A 20,738-nucleotide genomic window follows, 5' to 3' on the forward strand; every position below is an offset into this window, starting at 1 on the left:
GGGAGGATGGCTACTGGCATCTAGTGGGTAGAGGCCAGGGATGCTGCTAAACAGCGCCCACAACCAGGAATTACCCAGCTCCAAATGTCAGTGGTGACAAGGTTAAGAAACCCTGAACTAAAGTGACTTCTTTCCTCTAACAAGCCTCCTTCAGCATGGTGGTATATGGCCCAAAAGTCATTAGGTGGCAGATACTCCAGCTTTCTTTGTGCTGTAGGGGAATTATAGGTAGAAATTGTAGGGGAACTGTAGAAAAATGTAACTTTAATATACACAGTTTTGTAATAAATGCTTGCTAAAAACATTTTAAGTAAAGCAGCTTCTAAGGGGCCATATAAAGGTCAGGCGGACCGAGCACACTAAACATTCCAGGAAGGGAATGACCCCCACCTGGTTTCAGGAACTGACTAGTTCCTTATCTAAAGCCACCTGGCCAGACCCCGGGGAAGATAAACGATTGAGAAATGCGTTGTTCCTTATCGGGGTACCAGCCTGCTAAAGCCCACCTGTAAATCTAAAGGTGCCACAAATCTATCGGGGTACCAGCCTGCTAAAGTCTACCCATAAATCTAAAGGTGCCACAGATAACCAACAACTCATCCTATCACAAAGGTCTGTTCAGAAAAACTGTATAAAAGGTGCTTGTGATGTAAGCTGGTGGTCGCTTCTGTCCAGGAGACTAAATGACCCCAGCATGCTGGAATAAAACTCCTCTTGCCTGATTGCAGCAGTGTCTGTCTCATGGTCTTCGTGGAGTGAGCCATCCCTGCGTGTGTGGGATTTGTGCGTGGTGCACGGGTCTTACAGTGCTTAGTATCTGACAAGATAGAATTGGAAGAGAAAAGCTTTGAAAGGGCCAAAGAGTAATAATATGTCACATTGTCAAGTGGCAGACTTTATCAAGAAGAAATGACAAGAACCTTACCTAATATTTACCCAATAACACAACTTCGAAATTAAAACCAAAGGCAGGGGCTGACTGGTTTGCTCAGTAGGTTAGAGCGTGGTGTTATAACACCAAGGTCAAGAGTTCAGATCTCCAAACCAGCCAGCCAGCCAGTGGCAAAAAAAACACATAAAAAAGGGAGACTTAGTACACTTTAACAATGACAAAGCCAGAATCATGATAGGAGACTAACATGCCTTTCAGAGGACATCAGATAAAGAAAATGTTAAATAAGGTAATAGAGAACATAAATAACCAATATTTTACTGACAGTTCACATCCTAATTAGTGAAGGATCAGGTGCTTTCCTGTTTTGTACTATGTGGATTTTATCAACATGTGCACATATGTTTAAAAAGAAAGAAAAGTTCCTCCACTTAAAAAGGTAAGAAACAACAATCAGATACTTCTCACTTTTAACTGTTGACACTCTTCTGCATCTCAGTTGGGCTTTAAAAGTAAGATTGAGCCAAAAGAAGACTTGTTCTTTCCAAGCACAACCAGATGTGTCCACATCCTTCTGAATCTAAATAAAACAAAGGTGCTGGCCCATGGCTCACTCGGGAGAGTGTGGTGCTAATAACACCAAGGCCACGGGTTCGGATCCCATATAGGGATGGCCGGTCATGGTGCTGACAACACCACGTCAAGGGTTAAGATCCCCTTACCAGTCATCTTTAATTAATTAATTAATTAGTTAATAAAAACATAAATGTATCTTCCTTGTGGAGCACACAATAGATAACATGTCCTTTCAGAATGCTTTCTCATACAGTAGACAGATTATCTTATCAGTGTTAGAAAAAAAAGGAAACCTCATGAATGAGTATTTGGTTTCTGGCTCTTCAAAGTGGCTGAATTTTTTTTTTTTTTTTAAGTTTCCAACACAGTTTGTTAGAAGTTGTAGTAAACCCCAAGAGTATGTACATGGTGGTGCTGGTGTGTGTGTGTCGGGGGGGCGGCAGGGGTGAGGGCAGGGTGCATCCCAGTGGAGTCTTCAGGTATCACCCATGCACCGAGTACAGAGGGAGGACACTCAGCCTCTCCTGCCTGGTTCTCCCCTTACCTGCCTGGTTCTGGTGGCTGCAAAGGGCAATGGGGGGTAGGGGGAGACATCATCCCCACCTCCCATAGAGCTGTGTCCACAGACAAGATTGTCTTGGCACAGCTTGAAGGCTCTCTGCAGAAACTGGCAGAGATGCTAGACAGACACAATATGCCAGCCAGCCTCCTTTGTGATTGGCTCTCAGAGATGGAAAATGGTAAAGTCATCAGGCTTGTTCTCCCCAGGACTGAAGGAAAATGTTTATTCCAGGAAAGCAGATTAGTATAATTAAGATGATTGCTTGTATTACTGCTACAGTGGTAAAAATGCATCTTTTTCTTCAGTGTCTTAATAATGTACCTTTCTCAGTGGACTTCACCTATTTATATATAACATTTCATTCAACACTCAACAAGTATTTATTGAGCAGCTACTGTATGCTAAATGTTGGGGGTGAAAGGGACCTTAGCCAGAAAAACAACCATCTTTGGGGTAACTAAGACCAAACAGAATGTTTCAGTCAGCCCTTAACTTGGGAACTGATAATCATTCAATTCCTTGAGGTTAGCAGAACTGAGAGACTGCCCAGAGATGAAATCAGCCCCTCTTATGTTGATTTACTTTAGAGGTTGTGCACCTACAATTAAGGACTGAAAGTAAGTTTCTTGTTTTTCTTACTTCTCTAATCATCCGCAAGCAAGAGGAGATATACAAGAGAGGCAAGACAACCTAGATGGTTGTAAACTCCCCCCTTAACTTAAAGGAAAACTGCATCCACGTTAATTAGAAATCCAAGTCAGATATTTTTATGATATTTGACTAAGGTTATTATCCTTGAGCTCTCCCTAGGAGATAAAGACTCCAACATTGAGATAACATCAAAGACTTGAAGCTGACAACAGACTGTGACACTGAAGTTTCCAATCCATCATTGGACCCTGACATTTGACTCAGACCATCTGCTGCTCCCAGATTCCACCCTCCTCCCCCGCCCCCACTTTCCTTCAGAACAAAGACCCTTACCTCATTTTCCTGCCTCTTCCCCTTTGTAAACCCCAGAACAGGCATCAGAAGCTGGGATGATTTTAGCCTGGTCATCCCCCAGATGTCAGTTGTCTGAATAAACCTTCTAATCCTTGCACTAACTTCTGGACTTTTGAGTCTATTGTTTAATGCTAGAGGGCAAGCAGAGCCTGGTCTGGCGGTAACAAGGGTACAGCTGTAAGGCCACTGCTCTAACAGAGTCGTTAGGTTGATGGGGGGAAAAACGATAAACAAAGAGATAATTAATTGCAGAAAACGATAAATCCTATGAAGAAAACAGAAGGATATAATGGAGCTAGGGATGCCATACAAAATTCAAGACACCCAGGTCAATGTGAATTTTAGATAAACATCACAAGATTTTTTAGGATAGGCATGTCCCATGCAATACTTTTACTAAAATATTATGCATTTTTTTCCCCTGAAGTTCACATTGACCTGGGCATCCTGTATTTTATCTGGTAAATCTGGCAACCCTAAATGTCATGTTTTTGGGTGGTGGGGAGGTGGCAATTTCAGATAGGGTGGAAGGCCTCTTTGAGGAGGTGACATTTGAGCTGGAAGCTGAATGTAAAGAAGGAGCCAATCATTCAGGGATCCAGAAGATCATCCCAGGCAGAGGGAAAGCAAGTATAAATGCTCTGAAGTAAAATAAGCTTGGAGCTGGGAAGAACAGAAAGAAGGTGAGGTGGCTGAGCTGAGTGAGGGTTGGGGGAAGAGGGAAGAGGGCAGACAGGTTTGGCAGGGCCCAGATCCTGTAGGGTTTGTGGGCTATGATGAGATGTTGAGTAACGATATCAAAAACGTACATCCATAACTCCTTCATTCAAACTAAGCAACTTTTTACATTTTATCCATAGGAACCGGTTTTACATGTCTGTAGCCAGTGTACCTATATAATATTGTTTTCTTGTAATACAGTAGTCCCCCCTTATCTGCAGGAGATACGTATGTCTCAAACCACGATAGTACCAAACCCTATATACACTATGTTTTTTCCTATACATACATTCCTATGATAAAGTTTAATTTATAAATTAGGTACAATAAGATTAATAATAACATATAAAAAAGAACAATTATAACAATATACTATAATAAAAGTTATTTAAAACTTATGAACTGTTTATTTCTGGAATTTCCCATTTAATATTTTCTGAGTAACTGAAACCACAGGTAACTGAAAAGAGGAAAGCAAAACTGGATAAGGGCTAGCAATTCCAAGGTAAGGACCCTGAGTGGAGATAGCTGGGCCTGTTGAGGGAGGAGGAGGAGATGGCCAAAACTGGGGGTTGGGGTTTTGGTAAGTCACCATCGGTTCCTCTTTCCTACATTCAATGTATCGTAAGATCCTATGGTCTCCATCTCTAAAATATATCTTGCAGCTGTCCATTTCTCTCCATATGCACTGCTACTCACCCCAGTCCAGGCCATCACATCACTCCCCTGGATGCATCCCACAGCCTCCTCACTGGCCCACTGCTTTAAGCTCTTCCCCCCAGTCCGTTCCCCACACAGCAACCAGTGGGCCTTTTAAAATATGAATTTAGTGGTTATCCTGTAATGGATGCACTTAAGACACAGTCCAAACACTGGCTTATGAGCCCTACATCACCTGGCTTCTCTAACTTCGTCTCCTGCCACTATCCACTTCATTAAGCCCCAGCCTAGCTCACTTCCGCCTCAGAGCCTTTGCTATTGCCATCCTCTCCTTCTAGAATGTTTGCCAGGATGACCTTCATACAGCTGTCCCCTGGCCGAAGTTGAGGTCCGTTGTCACTCGTTCAGAGGCCTTCCCTGAACATCCCATTTACCTTACAAGTCAGTACCTGTTGTAGCATCCTGATACACTTTTATCATCTGATAGCACTTACCGAGATCTGGAATTTTTTTTTTTTAGTTTTATTTATTTGTTTATTTATTTTGTCTTTTTTTTTTCTTGTGACCGGCACTCAGCCAGTGAGTGCACCGGCCAGTCCTATATAGGATCCGAACCCGCGGCGGGAGCGTCGCTGCACTCCCAGCGCCGCACTCTCCCGAGTGTGCCATGGGCTCGGCCCGAGATCTGGAATTCTTATTCATTTGTTTATTGTTTCTTCCTCTAAAATAAAAGCTTCATGGGGGGTAAGAAGTTCTGAGACGCTATGTACATGACTTTGGACACTTCGTTCAACAGTTATTTAAGACCTACTACGTGCCAAGTTCTGCCATCAAAATAAAATCCAGCAGCCACCCACTGCGTCAGCGTTCGTTTCAGGAAAACGGAGATTGCGGAACGGGTCGGAGTGGTCAGAACCAAAGGGCATTGTCACTTGTGACGTCAGCGGAGAAACAGAGCGGGGTCACGATTGGCCCTTCGAGCCTGGGTGGAGCCGCAGCTTTCCTGGCCCCGCCCCCCGCCACTGCCCCACTCGCGCATGCGCTCCGGACGCAGCCTCGCCGTCGCGCCATTTTGCCGGGGTTTGAATGTGAGGCAGAGCGGCGGCTGCAGCAGAGGGTAGTGCCGGCTACAGTCCGCAACTGGGATTCCCTCTTCTGTCTCCTTATCCCCACGAGGTGAGGCGCGGGGCGTGCAACGGCCTAATAGGGTGGCTTTTGGAGCACCGCTGAGGGAGGGATGAAGCGCTGCCAAACGCTAGGAAGCAAGGACCGCGCCTCTGGGCGAGGGCGGAATGTGGGCCTGTGCCTCGGGCGGCGCGCTCCGGCAGAGTCTTCGCCTCCCCAGATGGGCCTCGCCGCACCCCGCGAAGTTCTAGATCCCCGGCTCAGGCCCGCTGCCCCTGAACCTGCTGTGAGGGGCGAGGGCCGCTGAGGCGCGGCCTAACGCGAGCCCCCCGAGTGCCCGCCCCTTCCCCTCCAGCGCCTCGCTGGTTGGCTGCGCCGCCGCCCTACCGCCCGCGAAGGCCGCTGCTCATTGGCTGCGCCCGCGCGTCCGTTCTCGGGGCTCCGGGCCGCCGCAGCGTGAGCCGGGCGTGCAGCGGCGAGGCCTGCTCTGGCGCGGGGTGCCGGCCGCCGCGCGATCGCCACTCCTCCCTGACGCGGGTGAGGCCCCTGAACTCACCCTTGTCTGTCCTCTGTGCTCCAGTCTCCCCGACTGCAAAGTGCGCATCGTGATCTCACTTTGCTGAGTTGTTTGTGAGGGCTAAATTTCTAGTCCATGCACTTGGGACATCATAAATACCCAGTGATATGGGGTTCCCCCCTCTTGGGAGAAAAGCTGTGCTGCGGTGATTGGGACCATGGGCTTTGGAATTAGATCGACTTTATTCCAGATTTGGCATCTCCCTAGGAGTGTAACTTAGGACTAATCACTGCATTTTTTTTTATCAGCAAAATGGGGCTAATGTCATCTGCCTCGTAAAGTGGCTTTGAGGACCCACTAAGTTATTTAACGTGGTTTACAAAGGTCCTGCCTGAGCTGCCCGTTGTCCACTTCTCCCACCCATCTGTTTTCTCTTTCTTAGCCACTGTAGCTATACTTACCGGACCTTTCTTTTTCTTAAACATTCCAGGCTCATTCCTACCTTGAAAGCACTTGCACTTGCCTTTCGTTTGCTTGGAAATTTCCAGCATCACGTCTTTGGAAAGCTGGCTCCTTCTCCTTCAATATTCCCTCACTTTAGGCCTCCCTTGACTATCCTCTGTAAGGAACTTTTTCCCTCAACTCTCCATCAGCAAAGCCTAGTTTTATTTACTTCATAGTATTACCATTATCTACAATTACTTGTTGTTTAGTTTATTGTCTTTCTCAATAGCAAGGATGTAAGCTCTTTGAGAGCAAGGACCTTGTCTGTCTTGCTTACTTCTAGGAGTATATCCGTGTGCTTGCCACATGGTAGATGCACAGGTATTATTCTTCCTTGGAGGCTCAGAAGGGGACCCTTTACTCTTGGATTCCATCAGTACTTGTTTTCTCCTCATCTTGGTCCTCCATAATCAGCGTGTGTCCCCATTTTTTGCATAATTTCTGAGGCTGTTGATATACCTGGCCTCTTCTCTTCTAGGATACTTTCACTTCTTTCCATCATTGCTAGGGAATTCTCTCTCCCCTTCTGGTTACTTTGATTTCTGCTAGTTGGGTCTGGGACAGAGGGAAGCCATTTCCTAAACGGGGTTGGATGGGTGTTGATAGCAGCGCTCTAGTTTTGGAATTAATTTATTTCCTTATTTATTTAATATCTTTATTGAGCATCCACTTAACCTCTGGGAATAAAGTGAAGAAACAAAACTGGACAAGGTCTGTGGGTGAAAGGAACAAGAACATGAATGAATTAGATAATTTCAGATAGTGATGAGTGACAGAATGATATGATAGGCAAAGAAGGTGTCTCTGAGGGGGTGACATTTGAGCAGAGACCAGCTATGAACAGGTGAAGGGTAGAACATTACAGGCAAAGGTAATAGAAGTGCAAAGTCTCGAGGACAGGAATAGGCTTGGAATAGTGGGATATTTGAGGAACATCCAGGTTGCTAGAGTGCTGTGTGAAGAAGGGTGGTGTGTCCAGGGACCATATTATATAGGGCTTGTAGGCAATGTAAGGAGTTTAGATTTGATTCTAAGTGGTGTGTTCCTGTGATGAGAAAGCAGAGGGTGGGTTGAGGTTTGGGGGTATGTCCTTGATGTGAATGTGCCAGGCAGTTTTAATTCATTGGATCTCTTGCCCTCTCCCCAGATGTAGGGCCTCAGGAGTGATTCTCTAATGTGGAGGAAATATCTAAGGAAAAAGCACACATCTTAGATCAGCTTATGTCACAGATGGCTGTGAGACAGACTTGGAAAGCAAAGTTTTTATTCCAGAAGTCTTCATCTATAACTGAGGGCCCGTGGGAAGAGGCTAGACTTAGGTCTAGTCAGTTATGATAGACTTATCTAAATTCCAAATTCTTCTTTGAACTTGGAGTTTAGGTAAGTCTATCATAATTGATTTATTGTGATACATGGTTTTTTAATTTTTAATTGTCTTTTGGTAGGGATTTCCAAAGATGGTTCTATAAAGTAAGTAAAGTGTCACTCATTTATAGGTGATGAAATGAATTTTCCATTTCCAGTTCAAGTCTTTTTTTTTTGGCCAGTAAGGGGATCCAAACCCTTGACCTTGGTTTGAGTCTTTTTTTATATCAGTTAATACTTTTTAGATTTAAATAGTGCTAATTTTAAAGTGTCAAAAAGTACGTTCATCTGTGATCAAATAAGATAATTAGATCTTGATCTTGTTGATACACTCATACGAGGTACTTCAAAAAAATTTGTGAAAAAATAGAATTGAAAGATAATATGCATCTTTCCATGAACTTTTACAAGTACCCTAATATTTTTGTTTTTTTGTTTTTTGATTTTTTGCAGCTGGCTAATATAGGAATCCAAACCCTTGACCTTGGTGTTACAACACTGTCTCTAACCAACAGAGCTGACCAGCCAGCCCACCCTCATATCATGAATATCTGTGGAATGTTCTCTAAGACTCTGATTTGTCATACTTTCGCAAATCAGGGCCAAGCTTGCAGTTTGGTTTTAGACTTTATCACTAAGGAGATATAAAAAATATGTTGACAAATATTTAGTCCCTTAAATAATTAATATTCTAGAATCTGTGCAGTATTTTAACTTGCAAGGATTGTAGTATGCATATTTATATAACCCCCCACTCTTTTTAAACTTAAAAATAGACCTACCCTAAGCACCTCAGCTTTGCCACTTTAGATTTCATCCCATCATGCAGTTTTAGAATCAGTTGTTTCCACCTCTTTCTTTTGGTCACAGTCAATTGACTAGAATATATATGAAGAATGATTAATGCTTTTGATGGAAAAATCAATCAAGACTATCTAGTTTTTTTAAATAGTGCAACAGATGTGCAGTAGATGCCCATCACTGTTGTAGGGCTCTAGAGAGATAGCAGTGAACAAAACACAAAGTCCCTGTTCTCATGGAGTTTGTGATCTAGTAGAGGGAGAAGCAGAGTAAGTAAGAAAACAAATTAATATGCCTTGATGAAATTTACTTGGAAAAACAGAGTAGAGTAAGAGGATGGAAAATGACTGAGGTGAGTGCTCTTTTAGACAGGATGGTCCAGGAAGGCATCTCTGAAAGGAGGTGACGTTTGAAAAGAGACCTGAATGAAGTGGGCAGTGAGCCATGTAGCTTTCAGGGGCAGAGCTGTTCAGACAGAGGAAACGGTAAGTGCAAATCCCTAAAACAAAAGTATTAGCACTGGCTTGTGTGAACAGTAGTGAAGGACAGATCTCAAAATTCACTTCTTTCTTGAAGCAGTTTTGAATGAATAGAAATAATTATGTCAGACAAGTTGGTCATTTGTTTATCTGACAGATGTAACAGAGTTCCTACGATATGTTGCAGTTACTAATAATTGATCCCCAAAGAATAGTCTCCAGTCCTGACTGAGAACTCATGTTTTAGCTGGGTGACTGATACTAACTCATCATGCAACGAGGGCTTACTGAATGTCTGCTACATGCCCGGCAATGTTGAAGGTCCTGTATAAAAAAACAAAGTTCCTGTCCCCAGAAGCTTATGCAAGGGGCAACAAATAAGTCAAAGATAATTTCAAGTGGGGGTAATTGCTGTTAACACAGAAAAGTGGGGATGAGGTAGATGGTAGTCATGGAAGGCCCTTTTGAGGAGTTGACAGTAGGCTGAAAGCTGAATGGTGCCCACTATCAAGTTAGGGGAAGAGCATTATCATATTCAGGGAGAATTCCCTTGGCTAGTTTGAGGAACAGAAAGGCAGCTTTTGTGGCTGGAACACAGCGAGAGCCAGGAAGAAAGAAGATGAGCTAGAAAGATGCCAGTTTTCAAGAACTCTTTGCCATGGTAAGGAGTTTGGATTTATAATACAAATAATTAGGAATCTAAGAAATTTTGGTTGAGAAATATACAAGTACTAGAGGAACATAATGAAGAAAGTTAGTGAAATGCAGATTTACTGAGGAGTATGTTAAAAAAACTCAATAAAATATATCCAGTTACTCTTTGTAACCCATCCCCCCACCCCCTGTTTCTACCATGCTGCCTTACACAAATCCCCAAAGGTAGAATAAATTTGCATTTGGCAAAAAAAAAGGCCAGGTTTTTTTTTTAAAAGCTTAGATACACTGATGTAAATGATTTTGCTTGGCGTAAATGATTTTGCTTGGCAAGCAAACTTTTATGATTTCATAAGAGATTCAGCATTTCAGCACAGAAAAAAGGAATGGGAAAATGAATTGACTAAAATCATTGCTTTTCAAAGTGTTTTCCATAGAAAAGGGGTTCTGTGGCCAAGTATAATGTGGGGGAACTGGATTAAACAATGTAAATTGGTATCTTACTCTACAAGTTCCTGAAGCCATTAAAGTGCTTATATTTTGACTCTCCAAAGTGGGGCAGGTTATAATGTGTAGCATTATCCAAACATTTGGATATATAAAACCAGAAAGGGTAGCCTCCAAAGTGTGTGTGGAGGAGTGGGACTTGATGTTCACACCTGTAGAGTGAGTGGTATGCCCTGAGTCAAAAGGGGTGAATAGATAGGTGGTAAAATCTACTAAATCACTCAGAATATTGGCTTCCCTTCTGATAAAAACATTTTCTAATTAGAGAGGACTGCAGATAGTTTCAAACAGATAGTTCTTTTTAGAAGGTCGTGATTTCTGGCTGCTGAGGTCTACCCTGCATAAACACAGCATTAGCTATAGCCCTTTTCTTATCTTTCTAGTTTTTTTTTTTTTTTTTTTTTTTTTTTTTTTTTTTTTTTTTTTTTACCAGTATTGATATGAAGGGTTACAGTTTTCTCATCCTTTGGATCAGTACTTTTCAAAATCTCAGAGTCCTCTTTTTTTTTTTTTTTTTGTCTTTTTCGTGACCGGCACTCAGCCAGTGAGTGCACTGGCCATTCCTATATAGGATCCGAACCCACGGCGGGAGCGTCGCTGCGCTCCCAGCGCCGCACTCTCCCGAGTGCGCCACGGGCCCGGCCCTCAGAGTCCTCTTTGACCATTACTTCCTCTCCCGAGTTCTCTGGCTGCCCTCATTTCACATCAGCCTTTCTGTTGTGTTTTGAGTGCTTCCATCCTAGTTCAGTCCTCCCATTATTGCCACCAGAGAAGCAGCCTTGGGTAGACTTATGGAGACAAACTGATTTGAATTTGATCTTTATTTATTAACTATGTATGACTTGGGGGCAAGTTAGTTTTCTGATTCCCCTTCCATGTACATAAAATGGTCACATGAAATATATAAATCATATAAAACATCTAGCACTGTGTACCTGGTTCATACATGTGACTACTCCCCCCATTTAAGAAAAAAATATCCCAATATTTCTATTCTCTTTGTCTTCACCTGCATTCTATAAACCATAACTAGCCCAAAGTTCCTATATTCCACTTTCATTAAATTTTTTTTTTTTTTTTTTCCTCTATAAAGTTGACCGGTAAGGGGATCTTAACCCTTGACTTGGTGTTGTCAGCACCACGCTCTCCCAGGTGAGCTAAACAGCCATCCCTATAGAGGGATCCAAACCCACAGCCTTGGTGTTATCAGCACCACACTCTCCCCAGTGAGCCACAGGCTGGCCCAACTTTCATTAAATTTTTACCCACTTCAAAAAACCTTCAGTAGCTTCCTGTTGTTCATTAAATCATGAAACTCTTCAGCCAGGTACTGAGGAACCTTATATGATCTAATCTTAGTCTCCATATATACTATTCCCCTCTTCCCATCTGTTAGTTTGCTCACACTATTTCCTTTGTGAGATGGGTCCTCATTGTACTTTTGGCCTATCCAACTCTATATATTCTTCAAGATTCAGTTCATGAGACTTAGCCTCTGGGAAATCTTGGATGGCTGCATACCACAGTGACTCTCTTAACCTCCTGGCTGTCTGTGTGATTCATTTGGACACCCACTCTAAGGGACGAATGTGTTTCAGAATTCAGAAATTTTTTTAGATGCAAATGCTGTGGATTATGCAACATCCCAGTGTGGCCTAGGGGTAGCCTTGTAATCAACCACATTTATTTCTTTATGAAAACAAATTTATGTACTAAGTGAGATAAATAAAAACTTTATTTGTAGCCTTAGACAATTCAGGCCATGTTCTGCTGCCAAATGAGTTTGCCACAAACTTGTTTTAAAAACCTTTCAGCTCAGGGGCTGAGCCCGTGGCGCACTTGGTAAAAACCTTTCAGCTTGTTGATTTTTGGATTTCAAGACTGCAGGCCTGTACTTGGCTTTTCAGTTGTGTTTTGTCTTCCCAATTGATATGGAAGCTCCTTTGGGGGCGGGAACTTGATTATCTTTTGTCATAGACATTTTAAAAACAACAAAATTTTAAAACTTTCTGACTATAAATGTAATACATATGGGTAATTGTAGAGTATTAGAAAAATATGAAAAGAATAAAAATTTCCTGTATCTATCACCTAGATGTTACAACTGTTTATTTACATTTTGGAATATTTTTAATTTTTTTTCTATACATTTGGATGCATATAATTTTTTTTAACATAACTTAAGTCAGTATCCTTGACCCCTTTTCCACTTAGTTTTATTACATTTTGTAAAAATTATGTACTTAATTTTTTTTCTTTATCATAGAATCCTCAGGTTAATTTGGTTCAGGTTTCCCTGAAAAGGGTACATTTTCTCAATTCCCTTGCAACTGTCTGTGGCTGTGTGTCTGACAGCTGCCTAATGGGATCTAAGCAGAAGTGAGGGTTTTTTTGAAATAGCTTTATTTAGGTATAATTTACATACCATAAGATTCATCCATTTTAACTGTACTGTTTGAGTTTTCATAAATTTATACAATTGTGCATCATCACAGTCCAACTTTAGAACACTGTCATCCCCAAAAGTTCCATCAATTTGCACTTGATTTTATCAGTCACCAAGAACTCAGAGACTATAAGCCTTTATTGATGATGTAGCCAAGATTTTTGGTCCATTGGTAATAAAGAACCTGCACACATGACACTTATAATCTGTATGTGTGTACTGTTTCTTTTATATGTGTATTTTTTCTTTTTTTATTGACAAAATTGTATATATTTATGATGTACAATATGATGTTTTAAAATATATACACCATGTAGAATTGCTAAATCAAGTTAATTAACATATGCATTACCTCACATACTTATTTTTTGTGGTGAGAACACTTAAAATCTACTTTATTAGCAATTTTCAAGTATACAATACATTGCAATTAACTGTAGTCACCATGTTGTACAATAAATCTCTTGAACTGTGTGTTTCTTAGCGTATATACCAGTTATAACTACAAAGACTATTTAGCTTAAAATTGAAATTTGATGTTAGATGTGAAATTTTTTGGTCAGTCATAAGTGTATTCTCTGATTTAGTTTCGTTTAAGCTTTAAATAAGAAAACTTTTAAAATCATAATCACAGCTTTCATCTTCTAAACTTCAGAATTATCTCCCAAGATGCAAATTCTCAGCACACAGTTTGTAGTGAGTACCTGTGATTGCATGTTATACACAAAGGAATTTATTCTTTTTTTAAGAGTTGGTCTTATAGCCCATATCAAAAATATGACAAATGATGACTTTCAGAGAACGGAAGACTCATAATACAAAATGATTCTTTTATGTAAATCAGTGTGTCCCCAAGTGACCAATTACCTAAACCCCATTTTTTATTTTAGATTCTACAGCAATGGAGCTCAGCGATGCAAATTTGCAAACACTAACAGAATATTTAAAGAAAACCCTTGACCCTGATCCTGCCATCAGACGCCCAGGTAAAGAGAATAAACGTTGTCTTTTGGTTGACTTTTTTTTGGCTGGGCAATACAGGAGTTCCTATTTGTAAACTTAAAAAAAAAATTTACACTTGGATTTTCCTGCATAGTTTATAGTATGTGGTCGGCTGCTTACACCTGCTATAACATGGTGCGTTCTTTGTTTTTTGAGTAAAATAGCTTTTATTTGGCATGGGGGATAAAAAGTACTAGTTTAGGGATAAAAAGTATTGATATGTTTGATATGCTTTGTTCCTTGACCTTTCTGAAAATCCCTCAGTTAAAACTGGCCTATTTTAGAAATATGGTAATTAGGGCATAGAGATAAGAGTAATTGCCTAAAAAGTGATTAAGGGAAGAAACCAAGTAATCAGATACTGTTTCTTAATCCTCCTGTTGGATTTTATTTAATTAATATATTTTAATATCTAGAGTTTCTTTTTTTTTTTTTTCCCTCCTGAATTTGACCAATTTCCATTAGAAACTTAGTATAAGTTTAGAATTTCAAACTCAGATGCTCATGGGAGTCAGATGTGAAGGTAAATGAGAGAGGCAGGCCAAGTGGGGCCTGGTAATATTATGTGAATACATGCTGCAGTTCGGGGGCAAATATTGTTAAGGAATTATTGGGATTCAAACCAGTTTTACAGATCAGATTTCCAACTTTGGAAAAATAATGATATTTATATGAAATGTCTTCATTTTTAAATGATGGCAACTAACTTCCAAAAATTTTGAAGTGCAGTGCAAATCAAACTACTTCTGGGGGCCAGGTATGTCTTGTGAGCAATCAGTTGGTATTCTTCATGTAAGCCATATTAACCAATTTACTAATGTGCATGCTCGTGTAGAGGGTTTTGGAAGAGGACCATTGAAAACACCTATGAATGTGCATGTTATAGTCTACATTATATGTAATAAATAGAATCATAAACATGTTAGTGTATCCATCCTATTCTAGAAAAGTCTGTGATTTCTGAGAGGAAAAGTTGATTTTCCCATTAGTGCTTAAAGGAGTAATGTGTTCCTAGGCAAAGGGAAGTTAATGACTCTAATCTTCTTAGACTTTCCCAGAAAGCCTTTGCCAACATTGGCTATTAAAAGTTATTTTTAATGCATCTTTGTCAGGTGATGGTGCTGTTGCTTTATGAATTTAGGACAGAGTGTAGAAGTAAACTGGTGATTCTAGGAAGAGTTATGAATACAGCATTTCTCAGGGATTGGTACTAGACTGACTCAACATCTTTATAAAGTGATGTGGAGATGGAAAAGTGTAGTGGTGTAGTGGATCCCAGCTTACAGATACTGCTGCGCTTCCTTGATTATTGAGGTATGACACTGGTGTGGACCAATTGGAAGACTTTTTGAGGCTCCTGGAGTATGCATAAACATGTCAGTATGAATATTCTGTAAGTTGAAGGAAATGAACACAGAAAGGAATAGACTTAAACTCATGGGCAGATTGCTTCAAGGATATTGATTACAATTTGGGAAAGAGACCTGGCAATTTATACTCCTATGGGCTTTTCCTCAAGTCATGGATACAGTGTGTTGCCCTGTGTGAAATGCTGAATACCACCTAGAAGGAAACAACAAAAGTCTACTGTACTCATAAAAAACGTCATATGTCCCACACTGAAAAACATTTTTCAATTCAACGATTCTCTTCAAGAAGGGAGAGGGTTTGAGGATGTCAGTTAAACTCTTGGAACTCGGGCCGGCCCGTGGCTCACTCGGGAGAGTACGGTGCTGAGAACAGCAAGGCCTTGGGTTCGGATCCCATATACGGATGGCCGGTTCGCTCACTGGCTGAGCGTGGTGCTCACAACACCAAGTCAAGGGTTAAGATCCCCTTACCGGTCATCTTTTAAAAAAAAAAAATAATAAAAAAATAAAAATAATAAAAAATTAAATAAATAAACTCTTGGAACTCAATCCAGAAAGAGGGAAGGTATAAATTATATTATTAAATTCTAAAAAGTAAACAATGCTGGACTGGACAGTTAGGCTCAGTTGGTTAGAGTGCAGTGTTGTAACAGCAAGGAAAAGGGTTTGAATTCCCATACCAGCTAACCACCAAAAAAAAAAAGATGCTAACAGTAGACCTTTTCAAAAAATATTGGAATCTTGGAATGGGTGTTGCTTTATGAAACTTAAGATAGGTAAAATAAAAGAAATAGTATACCACCTTCACTGTGTGATTAGTAAACTTAGGAAATTTATCCCAGGAATGTAAATGGTTTGAAAATATGTGGGTAAAATCTTTGTGTAAATTCATTGCTGGTATTCAGATTTTTTTTTTTTTTCTTTCTTTCTTAAAAGATGTCCGGTAAGGGGATCTTAACCCTTGGCTTGGTGTTCTCAGCACCACGCTCAGCCAGTGAGTGAACCGGCCATCCCTATATAGGATCCGAACCCATGGCCTTGGTGTTATCAGCACCGCACTCTCCCGAGTGAGCCACGGGCTGGCCCAGTATTCAGAAATTTTTAGTTAAAGAAGAAAGCTTAGGGCTGGTATGGTAAGGACTGGACTAAAACTTTTTCAGTGATGAAAGCTTCTAGCTGTGTGATCTTGGACAAGTTACTTAACTTCAGTGTCCATGTCTTTAAAATGAGGATAATACTACCTACCTTTCTGGGTAATAGTGACAGCTTAATGAAATAATTTGTGTAAGTAAAGTATTGGGCCTATATGGTTAATAATATATATTAGCATGAATAAACTCACTTAATGTTCATCACAGTCCTATAAAAAAATATTACTAGTAATAGTACTAATTATAATCCTTTCTGGAACAAGACAAGAGTATATGACTTTTGCCATAAAGTCATTTAATCTCTCTGGGAAGCAGCTTATCCTTCAGATGGGGTGATCTCGAGTCGGTAATAATTGAAAACTGAAGCATTATGTAAATTTAATATAACATTATATATAATCCATTTAATAAATAAGAAAAATGAAGCCCTGTAGACCCATGATGTGTTCCCTAACAGGAAATATCCTAATCTTTGGCTTTTTGGTCCTTCGGTCAAAGATATACATAGTTCATTCATACATATAAGGTGGAAAGAATTTGATTATAATAAAAATTTTCTAATGTGAAAATTTTTTTACAGCTGAGAAATTTCTCGAATCTGTAGAAGGAAATCAGAATTACCCACTGTTGCTTTTAACATTACTGGAGAAGTCCCAGGATAATGTTATCAAAGTGTGTGCTTCAGTAACGTTCAAAAACTATATTAAAAGGAACTGGAGAATTGTAAGTATTTCATGAATACATAATTTAATACCATGTATATTTATAAGATTTATATAAACAGTGCTCTTAAAAGATTCAGACATAGATTAAAGATAAAATTTAAACAGGACCCTTTTCCAAAGCCCCTGTTATTTCATTTGAATTCATAAATTCCTTCAACTTCATAACTCAGGTTGCTAGAAAGTGTGTGTCTTGGTTTTAATTTATTTCTTTTTTTGGTTAACTCTAGCTCACTGACTAGTGAAGACACATTGTGTGGGAAGACAGTCTAAATGAATAATTGAAGTAATTTCTGTTGTGGACTGGGAAATTTAAAGTTGAAAAAATCACATTATATATAACATTGGAGAAAGGAAAATAATTTAGATTTGAAATTTTTGATCTGGGATTTTGCCCAATGTCTTGTGGGATATGGAAGTATATTCTGATTTTAAGAGGAATTCTATTGTGCTACAAGTTTAATGACTAGTGTAAAATCATATATTAAGAAACAGGCATTTCCCCTACTTTAAGGAGAGTGGTTCTCAATTAGGGGCAATTTGGCCCACTGGGAAACATTTGGCAATATTTGGAGACATCATAGGTGAGGGGGTTTCTACTGGCATCTAGTGGGTAGAGGCCAGGGATGCTGCTATCCATTCTGCAGTGCACACGATAGCCTTCCACAACAAAGAATTATTTGATCCACAATAGCAATAATGCTATTTGCTGAGGCTGAGAAACCCTGACTCATGATAAAGAAAAAAGGAGAATTGTTTTGTAGTGATAGCAGTAATGATGCTGTAGAAAGTATTAAGGTTGACAAAAATGGTTAGTTTTTTAAAAAGTCAACTTTAAACCTGCTCATTTATTTAGAATCTTGCTTTTATCCTCATTCCATAAAAGTGCTTAAAAAAAAAACAGTGAATAATTGTCTTTAAGCTTCTATAATTAGTAGAGTGTTACCACATGTGGTGAAGAAATGACTTGGTAAATTTCAGGATGCTTAAAAGTTCATCCCTCTACTTGTAGGCATGCTAGCTCTCCCTCTATCTTGATTTGTAAAACTAGTGAGACTTCCAGAACCTCTTTGGATGATTGTCCAGGATGTATTCTAACCAGTAACAGTCAAGTTTTTGTAGAAAAGACCTTTGATTTAAGGTGAGAGTTAAATCGAAACTTTTGAAGAAGAATATGGATTAAGAAGCATGTATCTATAAATATTTTAACTACTACTATTCTGATTAGCATGTATCCATAAAGATTTTAACTACATGTTCTGACTAGTTTATATATACGAGAGTACTTCAAAAAGTTCATGGAGAAACAATTAAAATACAAGTGTTGATAACACCAGGGTTAAGGGTTTGGATCCCCAAGACAGCCAGCTGCCAAAAAAGATAATATGAATCTTTCCACGAACTTTTTGAAGACCCCCCATAGAACTGTAATTCTTAGTTGGCATCAGGAAGTCAGAAGTTCATTAATTTGTGTGTAAAATATTTGCATTAGGGAGGGAATGAACATTTTTCTGGGAAAAGAGTTCACATTTCCATCAGATTATTGAAGGAATCTATGAGAGAAATCTGTAGAGGGAAACTTAGGGAAAGCCTATGTTTTTTCTTAGAAAACGAGAAAATAAAAAGTAGTTCTGTTTTATATACAAACCAATATGGACATCAATATGGATTTTATATTATTGGCTCATTGATATTTTGCTTTGAAGGTTGAAGATGAACCAAACAAAATTTGTGAAGCTGATCGAGTAGCCATTAAAGCCAACATAGTGCACTTGATGCTTAGCAGCCCAGAGCAAATTCAGAAGCAGGTAATGTAGCCTTTCTTTTTAGATAGGCTCCTTTATAAGGCTCTCTTCTAATTAATCCTTTCCTTCCCCAGTTAAGTGATGCTATTAGCATTATTGGCAGAGAAGATTTCCCTCAGAAATGGCCTGACTTGTTGACAGAAATGGTGAATCGCTTTCAGAGTGGAGATTTCCATGTTATTAATGGAGTCCTTCGTACAGCACATTCATTATTTAAAAGGTATTAATATACAAATTCATATTTTTAAAATATTTTTTTAAAATTATATTTGCTTGTGTAAATAGATATATTTTTGTGACCATTGTCATTCCTTTGAATATGATCATCCTAGAATAAGAGCATAAGCCTCTCAATTCACTATTGTTTGTTTCTTTGCAAGTAGGATGTTTATTTTATATTGCCCTACATTACCTGTGAAATACCTAGTCTTGATAAACTGCTTGATTCCTTTAGAAAGAAAAGCAAGAATTCCCTTTGAATTTCAGAAAGCCATCTAATCAGCATCTATCCTTGAAGACCTAAAGTGAGTAAACAAAAACTTGTAAATTTACTATTTTACCTTAATTTTCTAGATATCGTCATGAATTTAAGTCAAACGAGTTATGGACTGAAATAAAACTTGTGTTGGATGCCTTTGCTTTGCCTTTAACTAATCTATTTAAGGTATGGAATAACATCTTGGTAATATTTTTAAATTGCTTAAATATTTGTATAAATTTTAAGAGAATGCTTTGAAAGCTTATTTGATAGGTAATGATTAGAGCAGAATTTCTTTTGAAAAATTTCAAACTTACACAAAAATAGATTACATGGTATAATGAATTCCCATCTATTATTATATAAGTTTAACAGTACCAACGTTATGTTCTTTTTTTGATCTGTTCCCCTACTTTTGTAGGAATATTAAAAGGCAAATCCTAGGCATCAAATCATTTCACCCAAGTATTCAAATGTGTGTCTCTAAAGAAGAAATCCACATTTTGATTTAACTGTGTATGGGGTTTAATTTGTACATCATTTTACAGTGCACAGGATTTCTTCCTAAATATGTTCTTATTCTTGGTCTTTGTGAGAATCTTATAAGATTGAAAGAAATGTATTGTTAGCCCTTTTTTTGAGATAAGGAAAGAGGATTCATATCACACAGTTAATAAAAAAGAGAGCCTGGCCTCAAACCTAGTTTTGCTGACCCCAGAAAAGCTGTTCATTTCTTATTTTCAAAAGGGAAGTTTTTATGATACTCAGTAATAAAATGTACAGTGTGCACAGGGCACAGGGCTTTTTATGGTTAGGATATCTTACTGATGGTATGTTTTTACTTTAAAAATTAAATTAGACAAAATAAGATGACTTTTTTCTATCTATTGGTTTGCCCTTTTTTTTTCCTTAATTTTTTTATTTAATGATGTTAAATGTCTTAACCAGAGGACACTGAAATGGACACTCTGGTGTCCTTTCCATTGGATTATAAATGTTACTAACTTTCTCGAATTTGGCATCTCATTAAGAAAACCTTAATATTTGTATTTCCTAACTCTAGGATTATAGGGAGTAACATTTGTTGAGTGTGTTTTACATAACAGGTGTGCATAAATTACTAGGACCTTCTGTGTATTTTCTCATTTAACTGATCATCCTCTCTATTTGAGGTAGGCATTATTCCCATAATGTAATTTATATTAACAATAAAGAGATTAGGGTTCAGAATAACATAACTTAATTTCTCAAAGTAATGCTCCTTATGAGTAACAGTCTGGGTTGTGTACAGGCATGTCTGGCTTCCAAAACCTGTGCACGCAGTGTACTATGCTGCCTTGAATACACTTCTAGAATCTCAGACTGAAAATTAGAAGTGTACACAAAGTTTTGTAGAT

At 39.1% G+C, this 20,738-nt stretch overlaps 1 protein-coding gene across 1 annotated transcript in view; it reads left to right on the forward strand.

Annotated features, from left to right (window-relative positions):
* Positions 1-5,461: 5,461 nt before the first annotated feature.
* Positions 5,462-20,738, forward strand: part of CSE1L (chromosome segregation 1 like) — a 39,818-nt gene continuing 24,541 nt past the window's right edge. The window contains exons 1-6 of the mRNA XM_063105103.1: positions 5,462-5,591; positions 13,704-13,799; positions 16,917-17,059; positions 18,765-18,866; positions 18,938-19,083; positions 19,437-19,527. Of these exons, the coding sequence (XP_062961173.1) occupies positions 13,715-13,799; positions 16,917-17,059; positions 18,765-18,866; positions 18,938-19,083; positions 19,437-19,527 (567 nt within the window). The 5' untranslated portion in view covers positions 5,462-5,591; positions 13,704-13,714. The remainder of the gene's footprint in view (positions 5,592-13,703; positions 13,800-16,916; positions 17,060-18,764; positions 18,867-18,937; positions 19,084-19,436; positions 19,528-20,738) is intronic.

Source organism: Cynocephalus volans, chromosome 1 (genome assembly GCF_027409185.1).
Source record: "Cynocephalus volans isolate mCynVol1 chromosome 1, mCynVol1.pri, whole genome shotgun sequence".
NCBI classification, from domain to species: Eukaryota; Metazoa; Chordata; class Mammalia; order Dermoptera; family Cynocephalidae; genus Cynocephalus; species Cynocephalus volans.